This window comes from Mesoplodon bidens, assembly GCF_964165515.1.
Source record: "Mesoplodon bidens genome assembly, chromosome: 15".
NCBI lineage: Eukaryota > Metazoa > Chordata > Mammalia > Artiodactyla > Ziphiidae > Mesoplodon > Mesoplodon bidens.
Window position 1 is genome coordinate 33,574,930 of NC_138171.1, and position 19,802 is coordinate 33,594,731.

The window sequence follows — 19,802 nt, forward strand, 5'->3', positions numbered from 1 at the left end:
TCTCCCTGATGCCACCCCTTTACAGCCACACCCTCCTCACCAATCCTAAGCCCTGGCAACCGCTGATCTCAGTCACAATAGTTTTGTCATTGTGAGGATGTAATATAAGTGGATCACAGTATGTGACCTTTTGAGATTTACTTTTTCACTCAGCACAATGCCCTTAAGAACCATCCCAGTTGCTGGGCGTATCAAGTTTGTTCCCTTTCTTTGCTATCAGTGGTCCAGAGAATGAATGTATCACAGTTTATCCATTTAATTGTTGACCATTTGGGTTGTTTCCAGTTTTTGGCAATTACAAATAAACCTGATATGGACAATCATGTACAGGTTTTTGTGTGACCATGAGTGTTCACATCTCTAGAATAAACACCTGGTAGGTCAACTGCTGCGTCACATGGTAGGTGTACGTTTAACTTCATAAGAAACTGCCAAACTGGTTTCCAGAGTTGGCTGTACTATTTTACATTTTCATCGGCAATGTATGAGATCTCAGTAATTTTTAACATCTAATAACTTTATTAGAAAATGGTTGTTTTCTAATAAAAAAACCTATTTTTCAAATACCTCATCTACAATCCTTAAAATAATCTTACAACACCAAGTCTGGATGGTAAGAATATAAGTTCTAATAAAAAGATAAAACTATTTTTAAAACATCATTTAAAATTCTTAAAATAATCTCACGTGGCTGAGTCTAGATGGTAATATGTATAAGGAAATCAATACAGAGCAAGCTCCGTCCTCTAGCAGATAAGCAGTTACAAAAAGAAGCTAAGATCCGTGTTTTTTCTTAAGATTATTCTTTGTTCAGCATATTCAAATAATGGGAAAGTATAATTTGATTTCTTGATATAATTCTTGAAATGTTTACATATAACTCCTATCTTAAAATTTCAAAAACAATGAAATAATGAGAACTTCCAAAGTTAATACCAAGCATAAACCACTATCCAAATGATTCAACAGGAAAATAGTTCAACTAAGACATGAGACTACAATCAGCTTCAGAGAAAATATAAGAATTTTTAAGCTTGTAAGTTCAACATACACTTCAATTCTTTATTTTAGGTTTAGCTACAGAAATGTTTCCCCTGGAAATTCTGGCCTCTCTGAACAGTGGAAAATCCATTTCTACACTGGCTGTTGGCCATTAATCTAGTTATTTTAGCTGAAGTACATGTATTTTTAAACCCAGGAACAAAAAAGCAGTGCGCTGTCATATTCCACAATCCATAAAATTTTTACAGTGGATGTCCTTGTGAATTGGATGGGTTCTACATTTTGGAGGGAGGGCAGCAGTTGGGTCAAAGGTCATGCTGTGTCAAGGCTTGTCAAGACCTGAATTGTTTATAGAGCCTCAAACTTAGAGAGAATCACCAGCAGTAATGAACAAATCCATTTTAAGTTTGGCACTAGGAATAAAAGGTTTAAGATTCCAAGTACAAAAACAAAATAAATTATAAAAGGCATTATCGGGCCAAGAAGCACTATTTTGTTACCATCTATAACAAAAGCTTAGTATGTATCCCAACAGTTACTGCTTGGCAAGGAGGATAATGTGGCAAATCAGTTTGAACCAGAATGAGTTTCATCTTCATTCAGGGAAGAATATGGACCATCTAGGCTAAAATAAGATGACTGGCAACATCACTGTTGTACCTGTGCTGTGTCTCATAATGAAGAGGGTTGGTCCTATCACAAGAGCTCCGCAGCACTGGAGAATCAGTGCTTAGGTATTTCCAAAACTGCTGAGAAACAGGCCACTTGGACCCTACAGGCACTTTCCACCAGATTTCTAGTTGGTCCATTTATCTCATACATTTCCTCTGCCTCCTGTACCGTTACAGATCATAATTTTTAAACGAATTATACAACCTTATGATGGTTTTTAACTTTCTCACCATTTAGATTTTTCTTTCATTACTGAAAAATTATTACCTTTACCAGTATGAAACTATAGACTATGAAGCATAAATACAATTATGACTAGTTAAACTGAGCTGATTTTAAATTTCTAAGAATTAGTTTCTCTTTCCATTTCTTTTTCCAGTTCTCTACAAGACCAAGGACAAGTTATTTGAGATTTCAGTGCTTAATCTTCTCAGTTGAAAAGTGTGGGTTATATTTACACTGGAATAAACTTTAAAAGTGATTTAAGAATCTCTAATACGGGGCTTCCCTGGTGGCGCAGTGGTGGAGAGTCTGCCTGCCGATGCAGGGGACATGGGATCGTGCCCCGGTCCGGGAAGATCCCATATGCCGCGGATCGGCTGGGCCGGTGAGCCATGGCCACTGAGCCTGCGCGTCCGGAGCCTGTGCTCCGCAACGGGAGAGACCACAACAGTGAGAGGCCCGCCTACCGCAAAAGAAAAAAAAAAAAAAAAAGAATCTCTAATACAGTTTTTTTATAACTTGATTCAGGTACTGTATGTCTGAAAATTTTGATATTTTATTCTAAATAATCTCATACGAATTAATCTAGCAATTTCACAAATGCTTAAACTAATCAAGGCACATTTTAATTTCGTGTGACAAGAATACCTGTTCATAAGGGCTAACTGAGAATACTTCTAGATATAAGTCATTTGTAAAAAATCTCGCTTCCTCTTGCATGTGTTGTCGGAAGCTGCTGTTCCTAGACTAACATCACCAGTATGTAATTATGTCCCCTGCCTTTAGGGAAAGTACTGATGAGTAAATTTGACAAAAATGCAGATGCCTGTGGGCTAACTGATGGTCAGAAGAGCCATGTTTTTCATACCCATCTTGAATGGGGAGCAGAAGCCAAGCAAAGGAAAGTTAGACAACTAAGATGTTTTTTGTTTGAAATATTGAGTTAGAGCAAAAATACTCATATTTGAAGATATAAATACACAAAAATGCTTCCCGTCAGTCAAATGTGAACAATGTTTTGGCCCCCTCAGTCTGTATGATCTATCTAGGCTACCAGTTAGCAACTTGTTTTACATATCAATTTGTATCATTTATAATTTGTAACATGCCACCCTAGTAGCAATGAACCTGAGGGGTGGGGGAATATTGCATAAAAAATACTTTGGCCTTGAGTCCTCGGGCAAATCACATCCCTCCTTGTTGAGCCTCAGTCTCCTCCTCTATATGGGAAAACCTCTAATTTCCACCTCATGAGGGGTATGAGAATTCACTGAAATTATAACTAATATTTATGGAGCACCTACTGTGTGTTCTTCAAGGCACCTGACACTCAGTGCACTGAATCAACTGTAGTAATTAACGTTGCAAGACAGAACATAGAAAATATTAGTCAACTCTTCAGATGGATGAGCATTGCTATTTACACAGAAGTCTCCAGGCTCTACCACTTCCTTTCTGTAACATGAAAACAAACGATCCGGGCTCTTCTGCCTCAAAGCATCACATCAGGATGAGAGAGACCGTGAACACAAAAACCTCCAGAAGTCTGCAGTACAAAGGAAACTGGAGGTGTAATTATTATCTGCTTTATTCAGTTCAAAACTCTTTACTCCTTTTTTCCTTTAGCGATACATTTTGACACTCTGCAGCCTATGTTTCAGGCTCTATGCCTAGCACTTCACATGGATTTGCTCATTAGATCCTAACAAGGCGATGGTTATCCTCCCCATTTTACAGATGAGACAAGAAGCTCTGAGATGTTAAATGTAAAAACCCGGCCGAAGGTCCCACAGGCAGTGAGAGGCAGGGTCAGGCCCGGGCACTAACCTTTGCGCTCACCACTGAGGCCTCCAGACAAGTTCCTTGAGAATTGTGCAATAAAGTGAGATGAAAACGCTTCTATGACAGAGAGCACTATTTTAGGGTGAGAAATTATGGGAGCCTCTACAATATTTTCTTTTTCTTTTTGGATGCCTTCTTGTAATCTTACTCCTGATTTTAGATGATTATAATTAATCTTCCAATAGCATCACAATATGGACCAATTCTACATGGGTAAGTATTTCTGATCTTCTTCTTTTCTTTCCCTTAAAAAAAGGAGGAAGTGGGGGAGAAAAAGAAGATTCTCCAACTACCTGCAGTCCTCCCAAGAATTCATAATGGTTAACAATGTCATATTAATTTCCTTTGCTGAAAAGAAATCAAAACGTTACAGAACGACACTGCAAAACCACAGGTGTTTCGGCCACCCTATCCAAGTCTCATATCCTTTTTTTTCTCCCCAGAGAACCACTAATTAAGACTGTAAACTTTCTAACTCATACTTATACACATATATTTAGTCAGGATTGATAAATAATTTTGCTTTGTACATTTAATAAAATAAACAGTATCATGTAATACATTTTACTTTTACATCCTTTTTTAAATTCAGTGTTACGCTTCTGAGACCTGTCTATCTTGATATGTATTAACCGGCTTTATTCCGATTTAACTTCTGTATGGTATCCCTTTGTGATGGCTAATTTTATGTGTCTGCTACAGTACCAGGTCAACTGAATACTAATTTCGGTGCGGCCAGGTAGGAATTTTGTCGATGTGGCTAACTACCAGTAAACTTTAAGAGATTACCCTCAGAAATCTGAGTGGGCTTCCTTCAGTCGGCTGAAAGGCTCTAAGAATGAAACTGAGGTTCCCTGAGGAAAAAGACCTTCCGCTCGTAGACTCCGGGCTGCTGGGCTGCCCCACAATTTCACACCTTCCAGGCCGCACAGCAGCGTGAGCCGGTTTCTGGACTTCCTCTACCAAGCGACATTTAGGCGACTTCCAGGTTTTTGCTAACACCAACTGTGTGGCAAGAAGCTGTCGATGTCTCCTTGTGCACATGGGCGAGAATTCCCCTTGAAACACAACTGCTGGGGCACAGGGTACATGAAGATATTTTGGGTTTGTTAGCTACTGCCGAATACTTTCTCCGAAGTGGCTGCTGCAATCTGTGCTCCTACAACTGCTGCGCTATTTTACCACAATCACCAACACTTGGTTTTATACTTCTTTTGCCCAATGGGTGAAAAACAGTACTTTTTTTTTTAAGTACCATAAACCGTTTCCCTTGTCAGCATTAAAAAAAAAGGACACAGGACTGGAACTATCTAAGCAGGGGAAGAGAAACAATGAAAGGTGGTTTTTATCCTCAGCTCTCAAGTCTATCATGGAGTAAAGTCATTAGTGACTTTTGTCCTTTTCACCACAGGGTAAGAAGAGGCACCAAAAGCAAGGATCACGCCTGCAATCAAGCCAGTCTGGGCTGTGGCCTCCCCTCCCTACCCCCATCTCTGTGCTCCAGGCCAATGGCCTCTGGGCTGTGCTCGGAACAGGCCAAACCAATTCCACTGCAGGGATCCTGTACCTGCTCTCCTTCTGCCTGGAGGCTCTTCTCCTGGATACCCGCCCACCGGGTCTCAGAGACAGCTTCCTCCCCCCTTCTCCCCCCCCAGCTGTTTCTTGCTTCTCTTTCATCAAAAGGCTTGTCACTACCTTACAGGATATTACCTGTTTACTCTGTCTCCTTAGTAGAAACTAAGGAAATTAAGTAAATTAAGGCCAAGGACCACTGCACCTCCAGCACCAAGAACAGTACCTGGACTATGTAATGCCCAAGGTGTACTCGCAGCAGTTTTTGAATTCTTTTAAAATTACATAAGAGATGTATGTGCTCGTGGACGAATCAGCTGCATCATGTGCCTTCAGCTCATCTGGACACACAGACACAATGAGCCGGTGGGCTGATTAGCCATAGCAAGGATTGGTGGAGTGAGGTAATGCTCTGCTCGCAGCTTCATTAGCTCAAAGTACCAGCTCCAACAGAGGCTCCTAGAAGCTGCAAGATTCTGCCCTCTTACCTACTAAGTCATAACAGGCTTACAAAATCTCCAAGTGCCACATCTTTCCTTGTGCACTTTGCTTCCCAACCCTATGTTTTCCCAAGCTGACATTTAAATTACTTTTTAAGTATTAGGCGATAACACAGTCCTTAAAAAAATACATTGCTGGAAACAACCCAAATGTCCATTAACTGGTGAATAGATGAAAAAACTATAATTTTATAGTTTATAAGTTACACCTCAATAAAGCTATTTAAAAAAAAACACTGGGCTTCCCTGGTGGCGCAGTGGTTGAGGATCTGCCTGCTAATGCAGGGGACACGGGTTCAAGCCCTGGTCTGGGAGGATCTCACATGCCGCGGAGCAACTAGGCCCGTGAGCCACAACTACTGAGCCTGCGTGTCTGGAGCCTGTGCTCCACAACAAGAGAGGCCGCGATAGTGAGAGGCCCGCGCACCACGATGAAGAGTGGCCCCTGCTTGCCACAACTAGAGAAAGCCCTCGCACAGAAACGAAGACCCAACACAGCAAAAATAAATAAATAAAAATTAATAAACTCCTACCCCCAACTTCTTTAAAAAACAAACAAACAACAGCAACAACAAAAACCCTACTCTTCTCGACATCCCAGGCTGCTAAGGGTTCAGGCTCTAAATCCTCAATGCTGAGAAATGCCACAAAGCTGTGGTTTCTAACTAGCCTGCCCACAGAAGATCCAGATGTGCTGAGGTGCAGGCCATCCACTGTCCTCTGTGAACACTGCTCCAGGACCAGAGAGAACAATGCTCCTGGTCTGCAGAGCATGTATGCCCATGTAGCTGTTAGCAGCAACTTCCACTGCTCAATCAGTTAGATCCATTAGTAGAAAAAGATAACCCAGCTATTTTGAGACCAAACTCCTGCTTGGCAGTTATCTTTCCAGCTATGATTGGGGAAGGAGTTTGGCAAATGTTTCTCCAGGCAAAAAATCATTACCGTGTCCCTCTAGAAGGACAGTTTCATAGGAAATCTTCAGCCCACAGAGGGAACTCCACTCCATGAAACTTTCACTATGACTTAAACACTGTTTTGCCTTCCTTCTTCCTTTCCTTTCTTTATTCATAACCAGGCTTTGGTTTGTAGATAATTATTTCTGCAAAAGTGGTCCTTCATTCAGAGGGCAAAGAGCATGCCAGAAATGAAGCCACGAGGCACCAAGGGTTCCATGGCTCCCCCCCAGAAACATGACCTCTGCACCAGAAGCCACTGGGCTAGTGGTCAGTAAAGAATAGGGCTACCCCTTTGGGCTTAGCCTCTCCTAGAACATTCTGAGAGAGTTCTGAGAGCATCTGGTAGATCCCAAGCTCCTTAAGAACCAACCAAGTGATGAGAACCAGTGTGATCAGAACCAGAAAGGTACGTCTTGCTGCCCTTAAGATCCGTTACTAGAAGCAATTACATCTCCGGGACCTTTTATTTCATTGTTTAAAGAAACAGATTTCTGTGACAAAACTCCATCTTCCCTACTCATTTAGGCAGCAAGAACTGCTCTGAAGCCAAAGCACAATTAAGCAAAACAAAAAGGTCCCAACATACTGCTGTGAGAAAGAAGTGTGTTCTATAACTGTTCAGACGTTTTGGAAGAAGTTATCAAGCATGTCAAGAAAATGAGGTCCCAGAGCTACCCCACCCAGTAAACTAGTGTACTAATTTTCAATTGTTATTTTTAAAGAAAATTGTGGAGGGAGAACCAAGTTATAGGTAATCGGTGTTCATGACCACCTGATAACATAACTTGGGGGAAAAAAATGGCCTGAACCTTATTCAACACTTTCAATGAAAGAAAGTTTCATTTTACTTTAAACACTAGACAAAAGTTTCGCATGTGTCTATGAGGGGAATCATTTGAAACCACGTTTCCTTGTAGTTTTTTTTTTAATTTATTTTTGGCTGCATTAGGCCTTCGTTGCTGCGCACGGGCTTTCTTTAGTTGGGGCGAGCAGGGGGTTAATCTTCGCTGTGGTGCGCAGGCTTCTCACTGCGGTGGCTTCCCTTGTTGTGAAGCACGAGCTCTAGGCGCGTGGGCTTCAGTAGTTGTGGCACACGGGCTCAGTAGTTGTGGCTCGTGGGCTCTAGAGCGCAGGCTCAGTAGTTGTGGTGCACGGGCTTAGCTGCTCTGCAGCATGTGGGATCTTCCCAGACCGGGGCTCAAACCCGTGTCCCCTGCATTGGCTGGCGGATTCTTAACCACTGCGCCAGCAGGAAAGCCCTTCCTTGTAGTTTTAAGTACAGATGATTACACTGGGTCCAAGGTCCAGCAGGTGCTATAACACCATATAGTTGCATGTATTTCCTGGCAGCACTAAAAACCCTTTCCAGGCTGAGAGTAGGCAATCCTAGCTTACTAACTGCCAATGCTATCAGACATGGTAGCAATGTCTGGCCCATACTAGCCTCCATCAGCAAGAGGATTTGGGGATCCTACCCCAGATTTCAAGCAACTTTTGGACCTTGAACTTCAGAGGAAGTAGTACCTGTGAGACTAAAGTAAAAAATCACTTCTTGAAATTCCAGCTATGATAATATTAGTATCCATTTTTGTTTGGTTCCTACAGGTCCATGTTCTTATTTGAAAGAATGGAAATAATCCTTCCTATAAGCCACAGTGCTAGGACAACTCTTACATAACTTTCTATCAGAATCTGGAAATTTGCTTCTTTCCTGGTACTTTCATGTGTGTGTGTGTGTGTGTGTGTGTGTGTGTGTGTGTGTGTGAGAGAGAGAGAGAGAGAGAGAGACAGAGACAGAGAGAGAGAGAGAGAGAGAGAGAGAGAGAGAGAGAGAGGGAGGGAGGGAGCGAGGGAGAGAGATCATGGCAAGTATTAGAGAACACATACTTACGTATCACTCCACTAACTTGTAAAGTCCTCACGTTTGGGCCTTTGAAACAACTACGCATTTGTTCACTTTTTATTACACACATACAGTGAGCCTAACCTTATGTTGGATGTACAGAACCCATAGATGAATGAGGTAAGAGTTCCAGCCCTTGAAAATGCATGGTCGGGACTTCCCTGGCAGTCCAGTGGTTAAGACTTCGCCTTCCAGTGCAGGGGATGCAGGTCTGATCCCTGGTTGGGGAGCTAAGATCACACATGCCTCACAGCCAAAAAGCCAAAACACAAAACAGAAGCAATATTGTAACAAATGCAATAAAGACTTTAAAAATGGTACACATAAAAAAAATCTTTTAAAAAAAAAAAGAAAATGCATGGTCTAAGGGAGACGGGTATGAAAAAATACCCAGGCAATCTAGATTGACATGGTGAAAATAAGAAATGAAAAATACCTTTAATGTAACTTGAAAATCATTTAGAAATATATAACTTTACCACAGAGAGATGGCATGTATTAAGGAAACAGTAACTGATTAGTTACTGGGTTTAAAATAGCTGTTGACAGACATACACTTTGAAGACTACAGGGCGCGCTAGACCATTTGGTTAAGTGTTCTTGCCTGCCTGGTTATTAATTTTAAAAGGTGTGTCATGGAATAAAAAGCAAGCAATGAATTTACAGGAAAGAATGTCTCATGTGCTCAGTTGCATTTGTTTAGAAAGTCCCCAAGTACTTAACGAGCAACAGGAACTTTACCAGATCAAAGTACAGTTGACTCTTGAACAATATGAGGCGTAGGGGTGCCCACGCTCCCCACAGTTTCAATCTGAGTATAGATGGCCCTCCGTATCCACAGATTCAATCAATGCGATGGTGCAGTACTGTAGTATTTACTATTGAGAAAAATCCAAGTATAAGCGAACCTGTACAAATTCAAACCTGTGTTGTTCAAGCGTCAGCGGTAAATTGCTGATTTCATATCGCAAGCGACATTCCTTTTTTTAGTTCACTAGTTCTTTCCAAACACCACTCTTACATAATATCTGGAATAATTCTAATGAACTGCCCTCAATAAGATCCTGTGAGACAGGTCATTCTGCTTTGTATTAAAATCCCAGCCCTTGGGACTTCCCTGGTGGTGCAGTGGACAAGACTCCATGCTCCCAACGCAGGGGGCCCGGGTTTGATCCCTGGTCAGGGAACTAGATCCTACATGCATGCTGCAACTAAGAGTTAGCATGCCACAACTAAGGAGCTGACAAGCCTCAACTAAGGAGTCCGCCTACCGCAGATAAGACCTGGCGCAACCAAAAAAAAAAAAAAAATCCCAGCCCTTGCAATCTGAGAAATATTGTTCAAAAATCCAAAATAATGTAAAAATAGTTCAAGTTTGTTAAATACAGTTCTGATACCAGTAAGGGGAATCAAAACTTCCAAAACTTTTGTTGTTTTGTTTTCATCTACTTCTCTCATATAGCCAACTTTCCAAAGACTTCTTACAAACTGCCTAAGAAACTCTTCTTGACCTTAACCTGCTCATACATCACTCTTTTCCTCCTTTCTTCCAATACTGGGACAAAGCAAACAAAGTCCGAAGAATGGAACTGGTAAAGGCAGGACGCCTCTGGTACTGCTGGAGGCGGGGGGAAGGAGCAAGGACGCAGAATTTATGATCCGGGGCAGGCCAAGGTGGAGGGGAAAGGCTGGCATTGCTGTGCTGTCATAAACTATAAACTCGAGAAAAGCACAGGCTCTGTTTCTTCTCTAGGGTGGTTTCCAGTGGTGACCACAGTGCTTGGTACAGCCTGGGGCACAAGAAAAGCTGCAGAAGGAATGAATGTAGGTGGGAAGCTTAGTTAGTGCATCCCCAACAGATGCTCAGAACACGGTAGCTGTGATTGTTAGTGCCACCTCAGTCTCAGTGGCCACGGAGCAGGTGAGGATTTAGTTACAACTGTGAGATAAGCATAGATCCGTACTTATTCAACAAATATTTCTGAGTTCTTACTGTGCCATCAGCACAATGAGGGATTTCAAAAAATCCTCAAGGAGTGTACAGTTCATCGACTGAGAGACACATTTGTGCCAATAATATTAATACTATTCTTTTACCCGCCTATGTGTCAGTTACTCTACTAGATGCTGAGGATAAGCAATAAACAAAACACATGAAAATCAATGCACGTAGGGTGGTATGGTCCAGCAAACACAAGCTACTACTGCTCGCAGCCAACACACTGTTCTAAGAGCTTTCGTTTATTATGGTTTTGTTTGTTTGTTTGTTTGTTTGTTTTTTGCGGTACGTGGGCCTCTCACTGTTGTGGCCTCTCCCGTTGCGGAGCACAGGCTCCGGATGCGCAGGCCCAGCAGCCATGGCTCACGGGCCCAGCCGCTCCGCGGCATGTGGGATCCTCCCGGACCGGGGCACGAACCCGTGTCCCCTGCACTGGCAGGCAGACTCTCAACCACTGCGCCACCAGGGAAGCCCTATTATTATGTTTAATCTTCACAACAACCATGAGGTGGGTACTATCCTCACCCTTGTTCACAGACGTGAAAATTGAAGGCAAGGTCAAATGAAGGAATGTGGCATTATCAAGTACATACCAGAATCTGGGGTAACACAAAGGATGGACTGGTTTGCTGAAGAAGTTGTCTGTCTCAGGGGCACAACAGTTGGACTGAGTGTCATGTAAGGACAGTGTTTTGCATGTTTAAAGTGTTCACACACTTAGAAATATATTGTACCATCAGACGTAGTTACGGCCGGCACCTCAATCTGCTCCAAGTGTAAGATGAAGCCCGTGAAAAAATACACCATTTGGTCAATTGAAACCATTAAAAAAATTTTTTTTAAATTACAGCACTTAAATATAAGGAATTATCATTGCGATTTTCCTGATTCTCTTCTGTCACTTGAGTTTTTGCGTCCAGAAATGGATTGGTCTGTTAGCTTAGGTCTCAGGCATCCGAATCCAAGAGGTGACCAGGGTTGTCTCTGGTCCTCCTCTCCCCTCCCTTCCCCCAGCCCCCCCAGACTGGAGCTTCTCTTCTCCTAACTCAGGAGGGGGCTGCTCCATACAGAAGGTCAAAGGGAAGCCCTTAGGGTGGCTGGTAGCTGGACTCGTCATCTGAGATCTGTCCTGACCCACAACCCAGGGCTTTTTCATGTTTATTATAGGCAATATGTTCTTATCATCTGAACTTTTATCCCTTCTTACTTTGGCAGGTTGTTAATACCACTTTTGTACCTTTCCTGGTCCTTCTTACTGCTTTCGTACCGTTCAAGGATACAGCCACACCTCGAAGTAGATCAGCTGCTTGCAACATCAGGAATAAGACTTTGAAAAGCTAGTTGTAATAACTAGAATTTGGTTCTCAGTTTTGTTGAATTTTTCTTCTGTTGCACTCATAGTCTCAGGTTAGTAAAAGTTAAAAATGTACCCGCATAAGTAAAAATTAAGAGAAAATGGTAAGATTTTAAATTAGGTTTACCCTCAGAAGGTTAATTTGCAAAACAGAGGTAGAAAGTGGCACATTTTACCTTAGTTTTTAAAACTTTTTATCCATTAAAATGGAATAGATTTATCAATTTCTAGGTTTTTTTTTTTTTTAGCTTAAGTATTTTAAAAGTAACCCGCTCACATAAAATGTAAACACTCCAGAAGGTAGACTGTAAGTAAGAAGTAAAAGCCCCCTGCCCCCTGCCCTAGAGCTAACCACAGCCAGCCCTTAATATTTTTAGTGGACGAATTGCTACTGTTTAGGGACATTTAACCCCCAAATTACCATATAAATAAAACCAGTTTAAGCAACAAACCCAGAAGTATCTTCACCCACTGGCTGTTCTCTCTCAGAACACAGCTCTAGAAGGCCCTGAGCAATCCTTTACATCTCTGAGGGGTGCTTATTTATTTTGCTTCCTAGATTGGGAACACATTCTGGTAATATTTTTCATTTATTTTGGAACAAGAGAGAAACCAGTAACATTTCATCTCATTTCCGCAACTCTTACCTTTAACCATAAAGATCTGAGTTACAACCAGAACACAGTCCTTAAAATAATGATAAACCAGAAAGACAGACTCAAGGTCTGGAAAACATAAAGAGAAGTATAAAATCAAGGCTGATGAAAGTAAGAACAGAAACATACAGGCCTCAGGGGCCACAGAGCTGTAATTACTCTGGACACATCTACAAGTACAAAGTTTATAGGGGAAATTATACCCAGTAGTGCTAGACATGAAATCTAGGGTGTTCTCCCAGCCAATGTCCACAAGCTATTCTATGTTATAGGTATACATGTTTTACTACTTTTTTTTTTAAACCCTCTAAAGGTTATAAAAAAAAAAAAAAGGAAGCAGTTTTAAAAGACCTACTTAAGTGGTTGAGGTTCAGGAAAGGTACATTCTCACACGATCAGATTACAGCATAAATTGGGGCATGTTTTCTGGAGGCCATTTTGCAATGTATCACAAATATGCTCTACAATGTTGACTACCCTTTGACCCACAACTCCTGCTGGGGATTTAGCTTAAGGAAAAGATACCAGATTTGTGCAAAGCTTTACCTGCAATGATGCTCAGTGCAGCACTTTAATAGCAAAGTATTGGCAATGACCTTACATCCAAGAAAAGGGGAGTGGATCAATAAATTCTGATGAAGAATGGAGAGTCATCAAAGTGATGAAGCACACAATACTGACTGACATGGAAAGAGGTACTGAAAGATACTGGAAAGAGTGACATTAAGAGTTAGTGTGGGATTCTGGGTGACTTTTACTTTTGGTGTAAATATTCATAGAAATTTTGGAAATTCTCTGGTATCAGAGAAAAATATAGTTTTAAAGAGCCTCTGAGATTAAAAACAACACACACATGTAAATTAATACAACATGAATGACTGTGGGAAATGCTGAGAAGTATAATCTGGGGGACTTGTTCACAAGCATGTACAATCTATGTGGGGAGAAGACCCAAATTAAAAATAACAGGGACTTCCCTGGTGGTCCAGTGGCTGGGACTCCACGCTACCAATGCAGGGGGCCCAGGTTCGATCCCTGGTTGGGGAACTAGATCCCGCATGCATGGGGGATCTACTAACTACAGTGGAGTTAGATCTACTCTAACTACAACTACTACAATGATATGGATGAATCCAACAGACACATTGGGTGGAAGAAGGCAGACAAAATAAGCCAAACTAATTAGCGCTGCTAGAAGTCAGGAGAGTAGTTATCTTGGAGGGGATACAGTGACTGGCAGGGGCCATGAGAGGGACTGGGGGCTGATCATGGTCTACTTCTTGATCTGGGTGCTGGTTACACACGTGGGTTCAGTTTGTGACAATTTAGTGAGCTCTATACGCCTAAGCAAACCTTTCAGTGGGCATATTAAAGTTCAATAAAAAGTTTTAGAAATAAGAATGGATAAACAACAAGGTCCTACTGTATAGCACAGGGAACTATTAAACCAGAATGGAAAAGGGTTTTTAAAAGAATGTACATATATGTATAACTGAATCACTCTGCTGTAGAGCAGAAATTAACACAGCACTGTAAATCAACTATACTTCAATAAAAATTAAAAATAAGTTTTAGAAATAAAAATATATATATTTGCAAATGTTAACAGATAAGCTAAATGAGTATTTGTGCTGCATTTATAATGATTTTTACTTTTGAACTGCAGAATAAATACCTGTGTGGAATGTTGAGGGGAAAAAAATCCAACTGGTTGCAATTGCACAGACATTAGGTTTCCCCTGCAGGTCTGCCTGCAGCTCATTACGATAAAAGTGCAAGGCAAGAATTAATGCCTAATCCTGGAATAATGTCACAAGTGTAAACTCTAAAGCAACCTGAAACTTGGTGTCACAAGTCCAAGTGGCCCCAGCCTTCATTAAAAAGGACGTTGTTCTGTCTGCTTAGCAATGTTATTGTAGTTCTAAAACCTCTTTCCAATCAAGAAAAATGTTATGACAAGAAAGGACATTCAGTGTTTGGCTTTGTGTTTTCATTTTACCATACAAAAAGCTACAATACTGGGCTGTGCAGTTTCATATTTGATACCTGGCAACGCTTTCTGCTGCTACCTGGCACCTGATTCTTACAATCCCCTTTTTTAGTCATCATGGAGCCAAGAGCAAGTTGTCTGGTCTTCTGCAAGGCCCATTTTATCTTCAGCATACCTGAAGAAAGTAGTGTTACGGCGGGAACACATGAAGATATCAAGTAGCCTACACAGCAACAACAATAAACATAAACGTCAACTGAAAGCTTCAAAAGCTAGACCTATATGCCACAGTCCACACTGGAAGCCAACCAGGCAGGGACTTTCACTTACATGTCCCCACTTAAACCCAAGTCGAGAAAATAAACCACCCTTACACAAACAAAACCTAGCACGTAGGCCTAGACTGCTCGCTTTACCCAGTGAAAGAACAAAAGTACCTCATTTTCTTATTTAAAGAAGGTTTGTTCAAAACATGTCAATGATGATGAGTTAACAATGACAGAAACTTCTGGGTGACATCTTAGATGACTGAAGTATGAAAATGTTATTTGGTTTGTGCATTTGTTGGCCACTACAAGCTAAATTTCTATACAGAAAAGGAGAGGGATGAAGGCTGGCAGGGGAACTGGCATGTGGGCACTGGTCTCTCACAGACTTTGGGCCTCACTTTCTCAATGGTAAACAAGATCCACGTCCACCTAGACGGCTGATGTACACTTCGAATGAAACAAAGTGTCAGGGGAGGGAGAGGGGAGACTGGCACAGGACAGGTGCTAACGAAATTAATTAAATGTTCATTTATTCAACAAATATGTACACCTACTAGGTGCCAGGAACTGTTCTAATTGCTCGGAACACAACCAAACAAAGCTTCTTTCCTTTGGGAGCTCACATTCTAGTTGGAGTAGGAATAAACATACATGATAAGTAAATATATATTACATGCTAAGGTCATAAGCACTGTGGGGGGGGGGAGGTAAAGTAGGCTTAGGTGGGATTGGGAGATGGACAGCGTCATCTGGGATTTTAAAGCTGTTTCAGTGGGACTCTGAGAAGGTGGCATTTAAACAAAGACCTCTGCGTCCCCTTCCCCATCACTGCTGCTTCAGCAAGATTAATGTAGGGGTGACATCCCTGGATGACATCACATCCAGCCTTCCTCAACTTCCTAAGACCAACAGTTCTAACTTCTAGGAAGGTTGTGGTTACTTTTTTGCGTGTGTGTGGTTACTTTTAATTAAGGTTTTTTCTTAACTTTACTTCTTCCTTGTACCACTAAAGCATGTACTCATCAGAAAACCATGCAAAATCACAAGCAAGCTGCTGAGGGAAAATTATGGGCATAGTATAGGCTGAAGAGTGGGGAGGGAGAGGGATCTTTGGCTTAATTCTAATTAGCAACAGTGACAATACCTGACATTTTGGGACTTACTACCATGCCATTTGTTTGTGATGCCGTAAAATACACATCTTCCTGGGATTTAGCATGGCTCTCCAGTAATCATTTGTCTAAGTATACATTTTAGAAAACTCAGCAAATGTTTAAATAAATATGTAAAGATATTTGATACTGCATACAGAGGATCACACCACTTTATAATTCCCCCTTTTCTCTAGAATTTATTCCTGGGCTTCCCTGGTGGCGCAGTGGTTGAGAGTCCGCCTGCCGATGCAGGGGACACGGGTTCGTGCCCCGGTCTGGGAAGATCCCACATGCCGCAGAGCGGCTGGGCCCGTGAGCCATGGCCGTTGAGCCTGCGCGTCCGGAGCCTGTGCTCCGCAACGGGAGAGGCCACAACAGTGAGAGGCCCACATGCCGCAAAAAAAAAAAAAAAAAAAAAAGAATTTATTCCTTTATTTCAAAGTTAGAGAAATTTCAGTATTAAAAAAAAAATCTAAAACCCATACAAGTCATAAAATCTCATTTGCAGGTGGCTTTTGTAAACACACCTGGTTAGGTTGTGTTTCTATTAGTAAAACATTCTAGTTTGCCAGGTAACATAAAGGAGATCTCTTTTCTAGGTTCATCAACACTGCAGGGAGATTTTTACCATATTAAACCTAAATTGTTTTCAGCTTTCGTCTTTGTGGGGTGGGGTGGGGGAGGGGAAGAACCCAAAGAGGAGGTGGTGAAAGGATGCTGGGCTTTCAATCAGAGCTGTGAACGTAAAATTTCACTGTGCATTTCCATCATAGTCAAAGCGTGAGCTAGCAGCATCCACTTCATAGATTACATATAAACTTATTGTCTGGAGCTGTAAATTATTATCCCACCATCCCAACCTAAACATGACCCCTAAACATTAACGAGGATATGGTGATTAAAGTCAGTCAATAAACACCTGTGAGATTTTCGTATCTTTTAAGACACCTGGGAGTAGTAAGCAATAAGGTACTGGTCTCTAATCTTCAGTGTATTATAGCCTTTCAAAGTATGAAAATGATTTGCAATGCTTTATGTCTATAAATACACATAACCAAAACTATAAAATCCACACTTTTCCCCTCCTGCCTCAGTTCTCTGGGTAATGCGACATTGGCATTTGTGGCACTGGAATTCACTTGAGTACAGTCCCTCCACTAAGTCACCACTAAAAGTGAAAGTCAGCAAGAATTGGGAGAAAAAGCAGAGAAGAGTGACTTCAGGATTGCATGCCAGAGTTGGTATCTCAGGTTGGAAAGATATATGTGTCTGTGTTTTGGAGGCAGGAGGAGCGCAACTCCACTCAAATTTGCAATGATCTGCATTCCTCACAAATGTACAGTTTTACCGTCCCTAACTGGACAGTCATCAGAGTAGCCACTACTCCCAAGTCCAAGAGTAAAAATGTTATATTTACACACTTTGTCAACATGCCCCACTTCCTACCCCACCATCTTCAGGATCATTTAAATATTAAACAATCTCAACCCAAAGGTAGAACTTTAACATTCAAATTTCTGGGATTTCTAAAAGCTGCCCTCTATTAAGGAAACATGAATAAGGAACGGATTTTGGTCACATTTACTTACTGAGCCCCAAAATACCATGACAACTGTACCTATTGTATCTATCTATGCAGTATAAGCTACATATGACAGTATTTGTGCATCCAGATGAAGGGAACCAATCTTTTAAACTTCGAAGGATTATGAAACTATTTTCATGCTTTTATTCTTATCCAACAAAAGTCAGTAAACTCTGATTTCAGGAATTCACTCAGACCTTGCGAAACTAGAAACTAAATTTTAGGGTTAAAAAAACTATAAAAATGACCCAACTGTGGGTCTTAAAAATGGCTACAAATGAATTTAGAGAACTTGAGTTCCATGAGCCTAAGCCGAATTAAAACAAAAGTTGTTTTGTATTCTATTAATATCAGATGATTAAACACATATCTTATTTCAACTGGAATTCATTTATAAGTACTTAAACTTACTAAACTGGCCACTAATCCTAAAACTATGTTCGTTTCTGGAAACATTCGCTCGTAATAAGTGAAAGTTAAGAGAATGACCATCGACGCATTTCTTGAAGTTAGGTCTATCTTATTCAAACCTCGGGCGTTCTTTGACTCCCATAACCTCACAAAACAATCGATGTCTAAAAAGCCAAGCTGAACTTAAAGCTATGTGAGACAGGGTCTCAGAGGGAGCGCCCCCCGGAGGCCCCCGCGCCGAGCCCAGCTCACCTGGCGCTTGTTAATTACCTGGGAGTTTCCCCCCCTACATTCTCAGAGGAAACTCGAGCTTGGCTCTTTGCTCTCCGAGAGCTTAATCGCCGCAGCCACGCCGGCGCGGTCACCGACCCCAAGGAGAAGCTGGGGAAGAGGACGCGCCCCAGGGGCGACACAAGACGCCCCCGCCCCCAACTCTCCCCACAGACGTTTGCTTGTGAAATGTGTAATCTGTTGGGCGGCTCCAGCGCTGGGAGGGGAGAGGAGGGGGAGGGGAGAAGGGGAGAGGATGGGGGAGGGAAGGACATTCCCGCGTAAAGTTCCCTCCTCACCCCGAAGGTGAAAAATCCCGACCATCTCCCCCGGCGAGAACTGCCGGCCGCCGGCGGGGCCTCCCCGCTTCCCTGGCCTCGAACCCCAGCGCCCCCACTGTCCCCGGGACTCCCGCCCTCGAACCCCGAACCCCGGCACTCCCAGGGTCCTGGGCCGCCCCGGGCCAGCTTACCCGGTAGGTGCTCTCCGTGAGCCGGTTCACCTCCTCCGGCCCCCGCGACATGGCTGCAGCCGCCGGGCTGGCGAGCGCGGAAGAACGCGGCCGGGCCTCGTGGCCGCCCGACCCTGGGCGGAGGGAGCGCCGGGGCGCGGCTGAGGGGCCCTCGAAGGTCAGCCGCCTCCACAGCCGTCGGCCGGGGAGTGCAGGCGCGCGCCTCCGCGTCCGAAACGTCAAAACTTGCAGCGCTACCGCCAACGCCGCGGCCGCCCTGGAAGGGCTGAGGAGGAGCAGCCCAACCCTGCTGGAGCGAGCAGGGCTGGCCAGGAGGCCCCACCTGAGGCGGGCGGGGGGGGCGGGGCGGCCGCGAGGCGGGGCGGCCCGGGTGGGCGGGGCTACCCCACCTGAGGCGGCAGGGGCAGTGGGAAGGAGGCGGGCCGAGCGGGCGGCCCGTGGTGGGCGGGTCAGTGAGGCCCGTGTGGGCGGGGCAGAGGCGCGCTGGGCCAAATGAGCCGAGCAACCCTTCTTGAGGCGGTGGGCGGGCGAAGGTGAGCTGGGTCAAGTGGGCGGAGCGTCCCCACCTGAGGCACACTGGCCCGCTGGGGCGCCGGGGCCCGGACCCCGCGAGGCTGCCCTGCTTGGAGTCCACACCGAATTCCGTCAGGCCTCTCTGGTCCTAGAGCCCTGTAGTGCCCCTCTCAGTGGTGGCGACGAATGCCCTGACACCCGCGCTCTCCGCGGGTGCTACCCCCAGCTGCCTTTTGGGGACTTGGGAAGAGGGTCCCACGTCCGCCAGTTGTATTGATTTCCCTGCTTGACCCCTTCCTGCGCACCCGTGTCCCTGACCGCAAAGATCTGCGGGACCCCAGGACATAGGCTCTCATAGGTGGAGGAAAGGGGCTGCCACTTGCAGCCCTTTTTGGAAGCTCCTGATACATGAAAAAATTAATAAATGCCACGATCTGGTTACAGAAATAGCAGTACG

The 19,802-nt window shown here is 43.3% G+C and overlaps 1 protein-coding gene across 2 annotated transcripts in view; it reads right to left on the minus strand.

Moving 5' to 3' along the window:
• BAIAP2L1 (BAR/IMD domain containing adaptor protein 2 like 1) overlaps positions 1-19,055 on the minus strand; it is an 86,189-nt gene extending 67,134 nt beyond the window's left edge. For both annotated transcript variants that reach the window (XM_081257532.1, XM_081257531.1), the window contains exon 1: positions 18,833-19,055. In XM_081257532.1, the coding sequence (XP_081113658.1) occupies positions 18,833-18,883 (51 nt within the window). In that variant the 5' untranslated portion in view covers positions 18,884-19,055. The remainder of the gene's footprint in view (positions 1-18,832) is intronic.
• Positions 19,056-19,802: the final 747 nt, after the last annotated feature.